This window comes from Hemiscyllium ocellatum, chromosome 17 (assembly GCF_020745735.1).
Source record: "Hemiscyllium ocellatum isolate sHemOce1 chromosome 17, sHemOce1.pat.X.cur, whole genome shotgun sequence".
NCBI classification, from domain to species: domain Eukaryota; kingdom Metazoa; phylum Chordata; class Chondrichthyes; order Orectolobiformes; family Hemiscylliidae; genus Hemiscyllium; species Hemiscyllium ocellatum.
Genome location: NC_083417.1, coordinates 15,985,411 through 15,999,254, shown reverse-complemented (window position 1 = coordinate 15,999,254; position 13,844 = coordinate 15,985,411). Strand labels below are relative to the sequence as shown.

General features: G+C 45.0%; 2 protein-coding genes across 3 annotated transcripts in view; both read right to left on the bottom strand.

Annotated features, from left to right (window-relative positions):
* The window catches only part of LOC132823874 (meckelin-like), a 152,169-nt gene extending 143,677 nt beyond the window's left edge, over window positions 1–8,492 (bottom strand). The window contains exon 1 of the mRNA XM_060837954.1: window positions 8,423–8,492. Within this exon, the coding sequence (XP_060693937.1) occupies window positions 8,423–8,492 (70 nt within the window). The remainder of the gene's footprint in view (window positions 1–8,422) is intronic.
* Window positions 8,493–8,507: 15 nt separating this feature from the next.
* Window positions 8,508–12,893, bottom strand: LOC132823875 (protein phosphatase 1 regulatory subunit 3E). Of its 2 annotated transcripts, XM_060837956.1 has the most exons (3): window positions 12,451–12,517; window positions 9,777–9,856; window positions 8,508–9,390 (listed from the first exon to the last, which is right to left on the bottom strand). In XM_060837956.1, exon 3 carries the CDS (start codon window positions 9,378–9,380, stop codon window positions 8,508–8,510), a length of 873 nt encoding a protein of 290 aa, XP_060693939.1. In that variant the 5' UTR covers window positions 9,381–9,390; window positions 9,777–9,856; window positions 12,451–12,517. The 2 variants fall into 2 exon arrangements, with proteins under 2 accessions (XP_060693939.1, XP_060693938.1); XM_060837955.1 differs by lacking the exons at window positions 9,777–9,856; window positions 12,451–12,517 and adding an exon at window positions 12,663–12,893.
* Between the last annotated feature and the right edge of the window lie 951 nt (window positions 12,894–13,844).

The window sequence follows — 13,844 nt, the reverse complement described above, 5'->3', positions numbered from 1 at the left end:
TTCTGCCCCTCTGATATAACAGTGCTATCTGGATCTGGCTTGCACTTCCATAACAAATGCCACTGAGGGGGTATTACTTCAAATAATCATTTCTGAAATATAAGAATACTATCAATATTAGCTGTGGATAGCACCAACCCGAAGTACGATTCCATAATCAAACACCCATTAACACTTCCAACAAGATAACCACCAAATGGATTTTCACCAGTCTCTGTCACTAAGGCCAATCTTATCTCTGCTACTGTTCTTCCGACTGGCATAGTTCTGTACACATGCAGAACAAACATGGCATCTTTTTCATTGGTACAGTATAGCTATTCATTGACTAGATCAGGTTTGTGGTTACTGGTGCACTAATATTTGTAAGTCAGACAACAATGGTAATTCCTGAAGGATAGAGAATGTAGACTAAGAGAATGACCTCCCCTTACAGGTAGTGAAATAACTCCAGAGGCCAGCATCCCTTCACCGAGTCACCCTTTAATTACACCTGGAGAGTCCTTGGTACTGATCCAGCTCCCTCAGAGCCAGCTCTCAGAGAGACTGGAACATTCTTGTTCTTATCTATCAGCCGGGGCTTCCTGATTGGGCCAGCTTGACAGCTCCATATTCTATGAGGTCCACATGCTGACCTCATTACAATTACAACAGGGAGGTCAGAACTACTCACCCATAACTCCACTTCTGCTATAATGGTCCATCATTCTCGATGATGTCCATCCATAGGCTGCTCAGGGATGACAGACAAGACACGCACATTCAAGACTGAGACAGACAGATTTTTCATCAGTAAGGGAATCAAGGCTTATAGGGAAAATGCAAGAAAGTGAGATGTGAACGGTAGAGCAGACGTGAAGGGCTGAATGGCCTTTCTCTGCTCTTGGATCTTATGGTCTTATGGGTGAAGTGGAGTTGAATTTGGCAATTAAGAATACTGCACAATTGTTACCTTTATTCCAGTTAGAAATCAAATCTACTGACTTCATAGGGTAACAGAAAAGTTGAACAGTTTATGGTCATCACTATTGTCTTGCTAAAGGCAAGTTAGGCTGAGATTAAAATGAGTCAAGATTAAAGTGGTGCTGGAAAAGCACAGCAGGTCAGGCAGCATCTGAGGAGTGGGAAAATCAACATTTCGGGCAAAAGCCCTTCATCAGGAATGAGAGCCTCATCATTCCTGATGAAGGGCTTTTGCCCGAAACATCGGTTTTCCTGCTTCTTGGATGCTGCTTGACCTGCTGTGTTTTACCAGCACTACTCTAATCTTGAGTAAAATATCCAGCATCTGCAGTACCTACTTCTGCCTGAGATTAAAATGATCTGTGCTGATCATTTTTTATTCCAATTTAAACATAGTAAGTGCTAGGTAATACACAGAAAATAGATTTGTGGGCTTCCCTTTTGCATACTTCACAACAGTGGGATGAAATCTTATGACAGCTGCTAAACATTTGAATACTTATTTTTCTATGTAAGATTTAGCACTTTCCATGACCACCTGATGTTTCAAAGCACTTTATGGCCAATGAGGTACTCATGAGAATTAGGAACTTTCGCAGGCAATTTGCAGCCAGCAAGCTTCTACAAACAGCACTAGAACATTGACTACAAAATCTGTTTGTGCTGTTGACTGAGATACACACTGGCCAGAACACCAGGATAAGCTGACTGCTCTTCTTCAAAATTAAAAATCACACAATGCCAGGTTATAGTCTAACAGGTTTATCTGAAAGCACTGGCTTTTGGATGAGTCACAACCAACTGATGAAGGAGCAGCGCTCCAACAGCTAGTGCTTACCCAGGTATCCAGGCTTCAGCTGACAAGTATCAAGTAACATTTCCATCACAGAGTGTCAGGTAATGACCATCTCCAAAAAGCAAAACTTTTAACTAAGCCTCTTGACATTCAATGGCACTACCATTACTGAATCCTCCACTATCAACATCCTGGGCATTGCCACTGACCAGAAACTAAACTGGATAAGCTGTATGAAAAGTGGCGACATGAGCAGGTCAGAAGCGATGACCCCTGCACTGGATAACTCACCTTTTGACCCCTTGATGCCATCAACAAGTAACAAATCAGGAGTTTGATAAAATACTCTCCAATTGCCTGGATGGGTGCAGTTCCAACAACACTCAAGAAGTTTGACACCATCCAGGTGACAAAGCAGCCTGTTTGATTGTCACCACATCCACAAGCTTTCTCTCCCTCCACCATCAATACTTAGTAGCAGTAGTGTAGACTATCTACAAGATGCACTGCAGAAATTCACCAAGGCTTCTTAGGTAGCTCCTTCCAAATCTACAACCACTTCCATCTAGAACAAGGAAAAGGGCAGGAGGTAGATGGAACGCCACCATCTGCAAGTTCCCCTACAAGCCAGTAGGGATACCTACCCCTAAGGGACTGCAGTGACTGCAGTGGGCGGCACGGTGGCACAGTGGTTAGCACTGCTGCCTCACAGTGCCAGAGACGCAGGTTCAATTCTCGCCTCAGGCAATTGACTGTGTGGAGTTTGCACATTCTTCCCGTGTCTGCATGGGTTTCCTCCAGGTGCTCCGGTTTCCTCCCACAATCCAAAGATGTGCAAGTCAGGTGAATTGGTCATGCTAAATTGCCCACAGTGTTAGATGAAGGGGTAAATGTATGGGTGGTTCCTGCTTTAGCGGGTCGGTGTGGACTTGTTGGGCCAAAGGGCCTGTTTCCACACTGTAAGTAATTATAAACAAAACAGCTCACCACCACCTCATTAAGGACAATAGGGGATGGGCAATAAATGCTGGCCCAGCCAGCGGAGTCATATACCATGAATGAGTAACAAACATAAATATACTATGAGAATGTAACAACCGTGAGAATTTAACACTTAACCAACAGTTTAGCACTCCCTCATTACTTCACCAGTGTTACAGTCTGGATTTTGGTACTTCAGGTTCTGACTCAAGACACAAAATTCACATGATGTGGAGGTGCTGGTGTTGGACTGGGGTGGACAAATCAAAAGTCACATGATACCAGGTTTTGGTCCGACAGCTTGATTTGAAATCACAAGCTTTGGACCGCTACTCCTTTGTCGGGTGACTGACAAAGGGGCAGCGGTTCGAAAGCTTGTGATTTCAAATAAACCTGTTGCACTATTACCTGGCATCATGTGTGACTTCTGACAAAATTCACAAAGGCTACATTTTAAAACAAACTCACATAGTTTTAAGAACGCAAACGTTCCAGAATGGATTTATTTGGGGAGGGGAGCAGCAGCAATGGATGCAATAGTCAATTTCTTCACTCAAAAGCTGTGAAACAGATTGGCTTGCTTCCCAACAATTGTTTCAAAACAATTCCTGACATTACACAGCAAAACAATCCCGGAAAGTGCCATAACAGTAAGTTAAGTTTCGTCAACAGCAGCTGTGTGTGCTATCTACATGAAGCATTGATCAAATTCAACAGGGTCCCGTAGACAGCACCTTTCAGACCTACGACCACTTCAGTCTAGAAGGACAAGGGCAGCAGATACCTGGAAACAACACCACCTTTAAGCTCTTCTCCAAGCCACTTACCATTAGTTTATGAAGTAAACCAACACAATAAATTACCTTGACCGCTAAACTGTCTGTAAGCTTCAGCTGAGCGATGTGGAGTACACCTTCACAGCGAATGTAAAGCCCAACATAAATATTAAGTTAACACCACTGCTTCTCACAAACACTGACAGCAACTATATTGCATATTGGAAGCACATGCACCAGGTTAAGAGTATTCTAGCTTTTCACTAATGGAACCTTTGTTTATGAAATAGATTAAGTGAAGCAATTCTGTTGAAATGGATCAGCTGTTCACTGCTGACACCATCTATAGATCACAAAAGTCAGTCTTGAAATCGGTGACTAAAATTCAAGAGTTTATAATTATAGATATAAATATAGATATAAATATAGAATCAGAGTATCTTAAATGACTATAATAAGGCCATTTCATCCATCATGTCTGTGTCAGCTTAATCCAAATCTTCATGCTTTTCCCATAACACTGAATTTCTTCCCTTCAAGTTTATATCCAGTTCATATTTGAAAGCTACTACTGAATCTGCTCCTATCTTCCTTCAGGCAGTGCCTTCCAGAATATCATCATAATTCACCATGTGAAAAAAAAATCTGTTTGCCACTTTTGGTAATTATCTTAAATTGGTCTCCTTTGAGAATCAACCAGCCTCTCTGTCAGTGGAAACAATTTCCCCTTACTTACTCCATCAAAACACCTCCAACGCTTCAACACGTCTGTAAAATTTCATCTTAAGCTTCTTGACACTAAAAAAGAACAGTCCAGTATCTCTGGTTTCTTCATATAATGAAAGTCCCTGACTTATACTGGCATTAATATGTAAAGGTTATTTGGAAGGTTCAATTGGAAAGGTACGTTTTAGGGACTGAGTAATTCAATTTTCTTTTAAAATAAGAATTCAATCTGATTTTCCCCTTGTCAGTCTGCAGATTGCACAGAAGTAAATGATAATAAGCCAAAAATGTTCCTGCAGGCCCATTTTATGTGGTGGTGAAAACAAGCAAACATTTTTTTAAACTACTTGTTACATTACATGCACAAGAATGCAAGAGGTATAGATATAAACAGGAGGCAGTAGGTTTCTGAAGGAGATTTACATGTCAAAATTCAGATTGGACTTGAGTAGAGTTTATAACATTGTCCACCTTCTTGCTTTAGTATCGAGATTATAATCTATGCATTTATTTAAAAGTTTCCAGAATTCAACGTCTGATGAAAATCTCTAAGAATACGTCCCATTCTACTTTTAAACCCTGCATTATAACTAGCATTGTTTGCACCTTTTCCTATAAGACATTTGTCTGAGGGAATGATATCCCAGCAGCTATGGCTAATGATTATTATACATATAAAAGTCTGCTGAATAGTCCCTTATCTGCTATATAGAATCATGGAAACCCTACAGTGTGAATAGAGGTAACTTGGCCCATCAAGACAACAGTGATCCTCTAAAGGGCATCCCACACAAACCTAGAAACCCGCCACCCAATCCCCATAACTCTGCATTTACCAGGGCTAGTCCACCTTGTCTGCACATCCCTGGACACCACGTGCCAATTTAGCATGGCCAATCCATCTATGCTACGCATCTTTGAACTGTGGGATGAAAACAGGGCACCAAGCAGAAACATATGCAGACACAGGGAGAATGTGCAAACTTCACACAGACAGTCGCCCAAGGGTGGAACCAAACCCAGGTCCCAGGCGCTGCGAGGCAGCAGTGCTGACCACTGAGACACCGTGCCAAAGATGAATTTTACAGTGTTTAACAAGGCATCATCCAGTTCAGTAATGCAAGCACCATTTTGTTAAACATGGTTGTGAGCCTGACATTGCACCTTAAAATCCTTGTGATTCACATATTGCTCACAAAAAAAAGTAAAAGGACAGGAAACACCAAGTGGAACATTTGCCTTGAGGATAGGGAGGGTGAATGGAGGTAAGACAAACCATCTTCTTCTTCTTATCTCCTTTATTTTCTCATGCGATAAGGGCATCGCAGACTAAGCCAGTACTTATTGCTCAGCCCTAAACTTTCTAGAGAGTAGTTAAGAGTCAACATTGTGGGTCTGGAGTTGCATGTAGGCCTGATCAGGTAAGGAGGGCAAATTCAATTCCTTAAAGGACTTTAGTGAACCAGATGGCTTTTACAACAATTGACAATGGTTGGATGCGATGTTAGACTGGCTTTTTTCAAATCCCGATTTTAATTGAATTCAAACTCCACCACCTGTCATGGTGGGATTCAAACCAACACCCTGAGAACTAATCTAGCACCATTACCTCACAGCCAATGAAGAGCAGCACTGAAAGCAAACTGAGAATAAGCTTGGCTGAATGAACACAAATACTCTGGATGCTGAAAATCCAAAATAAAACCAGATAATGCTGGAAAACTCAACAAGTTATACAGTGTATCTTCATTTTGATTCAAATCATTAATTTTGCTTTTCTCGCTCCACTGATGCTGCCAGACCTGGTGAGCTTTTCCAGTACTTTCTGCATATATGATCTAAGCTTATTTGCTTTTGCCTCTCAACTACATGGGTATTGTTTTCATTTTGAGTTATATCACATTTACAACATAAAATGAGGGACTCAGTCAGCACACTATCACCTTGCTATGCATCACAATATTCATGATTGACATATAGCAGGTCAGAGATTCCTCACAGAAGTTGGCCAAATTAACATGGTTTTATGCAGATTTCTTTTGAAAGAATTGCTACTTGTTTCGACTTAAGTCTCTTGCTACCATTTTCCTGCTCTCATCTCTAAGGACTTGTCCATACTTAAGAGCAAGGTACAGCAGTAATTTGCCTTCTGCAAGATGATTCATCAGAAGACGGTCCGACTCTTACTAGCTAGCTACCATCAGGCACACTGGAAGAACTTACAGGCTGATGATCAAATTGCCTGACCATTCTACAGAGCTGAGACTGTGATGCTGGAAAAGTACAGCCGGTCAGGCAGCATCTGAGGAGCAGGAAAATCAACGTTTCAGGCAAAAGCCCTTCATCAGGAATGGTTCTCATTCCTGATGAAGGGCTTTTGTCCAAAATGTCAATTCTCCTGCTCCTTGCATGCTGCCTGACCTGCTGTACGTTTCCAGCACCACAGTCTTGACTCTGATCTCCAGCAGCTGCAGTCCTCACGTTCTCATACTACAGAACACCTCCCTTGGTCAACAAGTGGGAATTCAGCCCAGAACTTCTACTCGAATAGCAGTGACACTATTGCTGCGCCAGAAAAGTACCTTCATCTATAAATGCATACATAATGTTTTGATGGTTATTTCAGTTCTCATTTCCTGAAACAGTGGAATCAAGTTACAGGTTAAGGTAGGAGCAATGCTGAGGCCATTCCAGCACAAAATAGGGGCTAAAATAAAACATGCAGCATTTTCCAAGAGATTCATTAAACACAAGTGCACATCCTATCTTTGTACAATGACGCAGTGACATAGCATGGAAGTTGCAAGGAAAAGACCATTTTACAAGCCACGACAAGAAATAGCATCTGCTGCGACAAGAGATTACTTCTGGTGTGAAACTAATACTGATATGCCTTTAAATGTTTTCCTTTCTTTAGGATTTAAACATTTGTTTACAGGAAAGGTTTGTATATTATAACAGAGAATGAATTAAAACTAGCCATAGAAAAGACATTTATACTTTAATCAAAGGATGCACATACTATAGTGTTTTCTGTTCTCTTCCTCTCCCCACACTATTGCAACAATCCATAATTCCAATGTATTCTGATTTTTGTTAATTCTAAAACTCTTAATATCATCTGTCAAGTTCTTTATCACAACATTTCTAGAAATAGAAACGTCCCAGAACTTGGACTAATCAGAGCACCTAACTTTTATTTTACCAGATCTAAATCTGACTGGAAAAATGTCAGGTTAACCGTTGCAATTGTTTTACAATTTGCTTCTCTGGCAGTTTACTTGACTATTCTTTACAGTATTATCTAAAGCATTTACATCTGACACCACTTCCCTTTCTCCTAACTTCCGCAAGGTCATTGCAAACAACTTGCCTTGACCTCCATTGTTATAGAAACATAGGAAACAAGAGCAGGCCATTTAAGCCTGATCCATCATTCAATATAGGGTCAGGGCTGATCGTCCAAATTAGTACCATGTCCCTACTTTCTCCCCCATACCTTTTGATCCCTTTAGCCCTAAGGACTATAGCTAACTCCTTGTCAGTGCCTTTCTCAATACTAAAAGGTCATTTAGGTCACTGCCCTGGAATACTGCCAGTCACTGAAGAGAGCGAAGCAGCTCCATGATGCGTGTTGATGTGATTTATAGCATGCTTGCAGAAGTGGAAGAAATGTTTTACTAGGACACATTTTTCCTCTAAAAATGCTGTTACGCTTATTACACTTTGATAATGAGCTATATTAGTCTCTATGTAACAAGTCAATAGAAAGTGCCACTTTGGAACTGCAAAGTGCATTTAAAAAGACTTAAAAATATTACCCACGACTAAGATGGCTTCTGCAGCAGAAGCCACCCCATCTCTAGCGATCTATGGCTGTGGATTGGATGTGATCTCACATTGTTCCTCGATTTGCATAGGTTTCCTGTAGCTCATTGCTACTGAGGCTAACCTGGTCACATAAATTTCAGCAACAATAATAAAACACACAAAGTGCTGGAGAAACACAGGCATTCCTTCCCCAACAAATTAAACAAAAAAACAAACTCAAGTCAATTTCCCAAAATAACCGTGACCAATTTTCCCAATGAAACAAGTTCTTTTAAAAAAAAAGAAAATTAGAGTCCATTTTTAACGTGACAACAGTTGAAGAGTTTGAAACAGAAACAAAAATTAGAACCTCGTTTCTCATCGTCGATACAAGTGACATGCTGGGTGTATGGTACAGGCTCGGGTGGAGATAGCAACATCCTCTTGTCCCTCTTTCAAATGAAGTGGATCCAGCCGTTTTCCCAGTCCTTGGGCGGGGAGATTTTGAACTTGTGGCTCCTTACCAGGTAGTCGGAGCCCTTGTTGTTGTCCCAGTACTCCCGGCCCGCCACCAAGTAGCGGATGGCAAACAGGAGAGTGCCTCCGGTGTCCAGGAAGACGGGGGCCACCAGTTTGAAGGAGAAAGTGTCCGTGCTGCCGTCCGCAGAGTGGCCGCTGTAAGTGGCCGCGACGTCCATGTAGGACTGCCAGTGGTTGAGGGTGTACCTGACCGTCACCTGCTTCTCGTAGGCGATGTTGAGCACCCTGACCAGCCCCAGCACGCTGAACTGGTCGGTGGAGATGCTCTCCAGGCAAACGCGGTCCCGCCGGACCCTGCCCTCGAAGTCGGGCGAGCTGCCCGGGTCGCTGAAGAGGGGCTCAAGGAGGCGAGTGGGACTGTCCAGGAGCATGGCCATCATGTTGTTGCTGAGCAGGCGCTCGGGGGTCTGCTCCCTCAGCCTGGCCATCACCCTCTGAGGGACGTGGGGCACCTCGGCGTCGCAGAAGTGTCGGATGGTGGTCAGCTCCAGTCCCAGCGAGTCGGCGAAGCGAACCTTCTTGCTGCTGGCCCGGGTCAGGACGGTGACCGCTCGGCCCCCGGGGGCCGGCAGCGACTTGGCTCTCCTCCTCTGCCCGGGGCTCGAGCTCTTGTTGCTGCTGCTGCTGCTGGGGGTCCCGTCCCGGCTGCGTTGCTTGTCCGCCTGGCCTTGGCGCTTGCAGTTCTCGCTGTCCCCCATCGCGGCCAGTGCACACTCCTCGGCCGAACTGCCGGACAAAGCGGCGATGCAGCTGAAATTCCGGGGCATGAAGAGCTGGGAGGTCTCCATGGGACACAGACTGGCAGCGGAGACAAACCAAATGAAAAGAGGTGGGTTTTACAGCGAGATCTGTGCAGAAATTCAGCAATTGCACTGTAGAAAGAGCTACCGCCACATTTTGTATCTCTGTGTGTGTGTGTGTGGGGGGGGGGGGGGGGTGTGGGCAGCGTTGCTAGTAGATTATCACCGAGGCTGCAAGCATTATATATACCATAGGAGGGGTAAAGCGAGACCCAAGAAAAAAAATCCAAGCAGATTGTACACAAACTGAGTGACGCCAGTGACAACGCAGAGAGCAAGCGTTCCCCCCCGCCCCCCAAGCGTTCTAGAAATGAAGGTCGCGCAGCGGGGGGAGGATGGGTTCAAGTGATATTTGCAAGCAACTCAAAACATAACCTTACTGACCTCCCCGCCTCTGCACATCAGGCAGCCACAAATCAGAAAAAGGCAGCCAAACGGTCCCCTCTCACTGCAATCGCCTGGACCTGGGAAGTGGGAAATCCTGGATGAGTTCGGGAGGTGGGGCAGACAGAGAGAGAGGAATCTACTAGAGGGAGAGGAATCTACTAGAGGGAGAGATAGTCGAGCCAGTCAAGAGATTTTTAAAAAAGACACTCTCTAATCGCGGGTCTCGCGATAAAAAAAACAAAAGAACTGTGGGTGCTGTGAATCAGACACAAAAGTAGAAGTTGCTGGAAAAGCTCAGCAGGTCTGGCAGCATCTGTGGAGAGAAATCAGAGTTAACACTGCGGGTCGAGTGACCCTTCCTCAGAACATTCTCATTCACATCATGGTGTCAAAGCTGCAAGGTGGCCGGGAGGAGGAGAAAGAAAACACCCCGGTTTGGGTGGATTTCCAGTTCCACTCGAGTAAAAAATGAGGTCTGCAGATGCTGGAGATCACAGCTGCAAATGTGTTGCTGGTCAAAGCACAGCAGGCCAGGCAGCATCTCAGGAATAGAGAATTCGACGTTTCGAGCATAAGCCCTTCATCAGGAATAATCACTCACCAAAGTATCCCTTTGGGATCAGTGCTCACTGAAGGCTAATCTACACGTGAAACCCAGGGAGACTGGAGACCCAAGGGGGACAGAACCCAGTATATGTAACCGGGGCTCATGCCCCACGCCAGCCTTTGTGCAATCACATTGGGGGTAATCGGCTACAGATACAGGCGGGGTTTAGATTATAGTGAGCCTCACAGATGCTGGAAACCAGTCTTTAGATCAGAGTGGTGCTGGAAAAGCACAGCAGATCAGGCAGCATCCAAGGAGCAGGAGAATCGACATTTCGGGCAAAAGACCTTCATCCGGACGGACTTTTGCCCGAAACGTCGATTTTCCTGCTCCTGTGATGCTGCCTGACCTGCTGTGCTTTTCCAGCACCACTCTAATCTAAACTCTGGTTTCCAGCATCTGCAGTCCTCATTTTTGCCTACAGATACAGGCGGGGCATCTATTGAGCTCAACATTCAGGTGTGTGAATTCAACTGGACAGAATCCAGATTCCTGATGAAGGGCTTTTGTCCAAAACGTCGATTCCCCTGCTCCTGTGATGCTGCCTGACCTGCTGTGCTTTTCCAGCAATACACTCTCGTCCCAGAATCCAGATCATCTCCCACCCCCGAGGGAAAGCTCCCAATAATTGTCGTTGGTGGCAGGTTATCTGACCTGCTGTACATGTCACTTTAAATTCTGATTTTTAGCATTCATGATACTTTTGTTTTTAAAAAAGCAAACACACAGAAAGAAAGAGAGGAGATGGCATTGAAACATATAGGATCCTTAGAGGCCTTCACAGGATTAATACTGAGAGAATGTTTCCCCTCATGGAGAGTCTTGGGCCAGAGGGCATAGTCTCAGAATAAAAATGATTACGATTTAAGACTGAGCCATAGAGAAATGTCTTCCCTGAGTGTTGGGTGTTTTTGGAACTCTTAGCCGCAGAGAGCTGTAAGGACAAAGTCCTTATGTGTGTGTTAAAGGCCACTAGAGATTCTGGATCCGTACATGATTTGGAGATGCCGGTGTTAGACTGGGGTGTGCTGAAAATGTGTTGCTGAAAAAGCGCAGCAGGTCAGGCAGCATCCAAGGATCAGGAAATTCGACTTATCGGGCATAAGCCCTTCATCAGGAATGAGGAAAGTGTGTCCAGCAGGCGAAGATAAAAGGCAGGGAGGAGGGACTTGGGGGAGGTGGGGCAATGGAGATGTGATAGGTGGAAGGAGGTTAAGGTGAGGGTGATAGGCCGGAGTGGGGTGGGGGCGGAGAAGACAGGAAGAAAATTGCAGGTTAGGAGGGAGGTGCTGAGTTCGAGGATTCGACTGAGACAAGGTGGGGGTGGGGAATGAGGAAACTGGAGAAATCCGAGACTGGGGTGTACAAAGTTAAAAATCACACAACACCAGGTTATAGTCCAACAGGTTTAATTGAAAGCACTAGCTTTCGGAGCGACGCTCCTTCATCAGGTGGGTGTGTACTCCAAAACCACCTGATGAAGGAGCTGCACTCTGAAAGCTAGTGCTTCCAATCAAACCTGTTGGACTGTAACATGGTGTTGTGTGATTTTTAACCTTGGATCAGTACAGGCATCAAAGATTACAGGGAAGCGGCAGGAAAGTGGATGTGAGGAATGTCGTGTGAGCCCTGATCCTGGTAAATGGCGAGGCAGATACAATGGGCCGAATGGCCTTCTGGCCCTGTTTCCTATGGTCTTAAAAGCGCAAGAGAAACACAAGATGTCCGGGAAGAGAAGCAGGAGTAAACATTTTCAGTTCGCTATGCCTCTTTTTTTTATCAGATGCGTGTTCTCTCTACCCCAAATCTGTGAGGATGGTCTTTATAAATACGTGTGTTTGTGTGTAGGTCTCCCGGGGCTTTCCTGTTGGTGAGGGGGGGGGGGGGGGGGCGGTTTCTGACGAGCCAATGTCAGTGTCCAATGCGCCTACCATTGAGGATCGTGCTGCCTGTCACGTTTACATTGTCTGGAGGTGGGGGGGGGGGAGTGGTATCGGGAGGGAGAGAGCGAGGGCGACCTCTGCAGACACCGACATCAAAACAAAACAGGCAACTTTCGCTCACCTACATCACTCGCTCCCTCAGTCCATGACCCCGGTACACAACCGGCTTCAACAAGGCTGCAAGGCTGGTACGTGCTGCTGACTGCGTTTCAGACCCTGTTTATCTCCGAGGAGGAGGTGGTGGGGGTGCGAGATCCCAAATCAAACTGAAAGCCCCACACGGAACACGTTTCAACCAGAAACACACACACTTCTGAGTAAATGGGTACCAACCAGGTCAAATTGAATGACGACATTGCACTTTCTGTAGAAAGCAACCCAAGCAATTTGACGAAAACGAAACTCAGGCACTCTCGTGGTCCCTTCCCCATCTGAATGAATTTTTAAACCCGTCCTCCTTGTAGGCTTCTCCGTTCCTGGTTGTAAGTGTAACAGCCTTGAGAAGATAATGCCAGCGCTTGTAAATATTTTAAAAAACACAAGCCTGTTCTCTGCTTTTCGTAATCAGACACTTGCCGGTTTTTTTTCCTTCCCCCAAACAGACTACAATAGAGGCTTTCCCGACCTCGAGTTCCTTATCGGTCGATGATTTTGATGTAAATTCAAGCGCTCCATTTGTCCTCAGCAAGCTCCCGTAAATAGCAACGACCAATAGATAACCTGTTTTGAGCTCTTGCGTTGGGTTCTGAGAAAGGGTCAAGATTTGAGTGGTGCTGGAAAAGCACAGCAGGTCAGGCAGCATCCGAGGAGCAGGAAAATCGACGTTTCAGGCAAAACCCTTCATCGGGAATACAGGCAGAGTGCCTGCAGGGGGGAGAGATAAATGAGTGGGGGGTGGGGAGAAAATAGCAGGAGTACAATAGGAGAATGGGGGTGGGGATGGAAGTGATAGATCACAGAGGAGAGTGGGGGAAGGTAGCAAAAAGTACAATGGGTGAATGGGGATGAAGATGATAGGTCAGAGAGGAGGGTGGAGTGGATAGGTGGAAAGCAAATGTGGCTGTGGTACCGGGTCTGTTTCAGGACATGGTTGAAGTGCTTCAGGGCAGAGGAGATGACCTGGGGGTTGCAATGAGGGAGAGATTCACTGAGATTCTTGTAGAGAGAGAGAGGAGGAAAACTTCTTCAAGGCAGGCATCCTCGCAAGAGAATTCACAGTCGGGTTAAAATCAAGTAGGTAAAAACAAGGATTGCAGATGCTGGAAACCATCAGCAATCTGGATTCTGTCCAGTTGAATTCACACACCTGAATTTTGAGCTCAATAGATGCCCTGCCTGTATCTGTAGGCAAAAGTGAGGACTAGGTAAAAACAAGGACTGCAGATGCTGGAAACTTTGATGATCTGTTCACCAGCAGTGAATCAAGTAATTATCTGTGCAAATAAAGGACATTTGGTGTTGAAGAATACAGTGCAGCATATTACAGGATTGGGGGTGGTCGGTTGTGGGACAGGA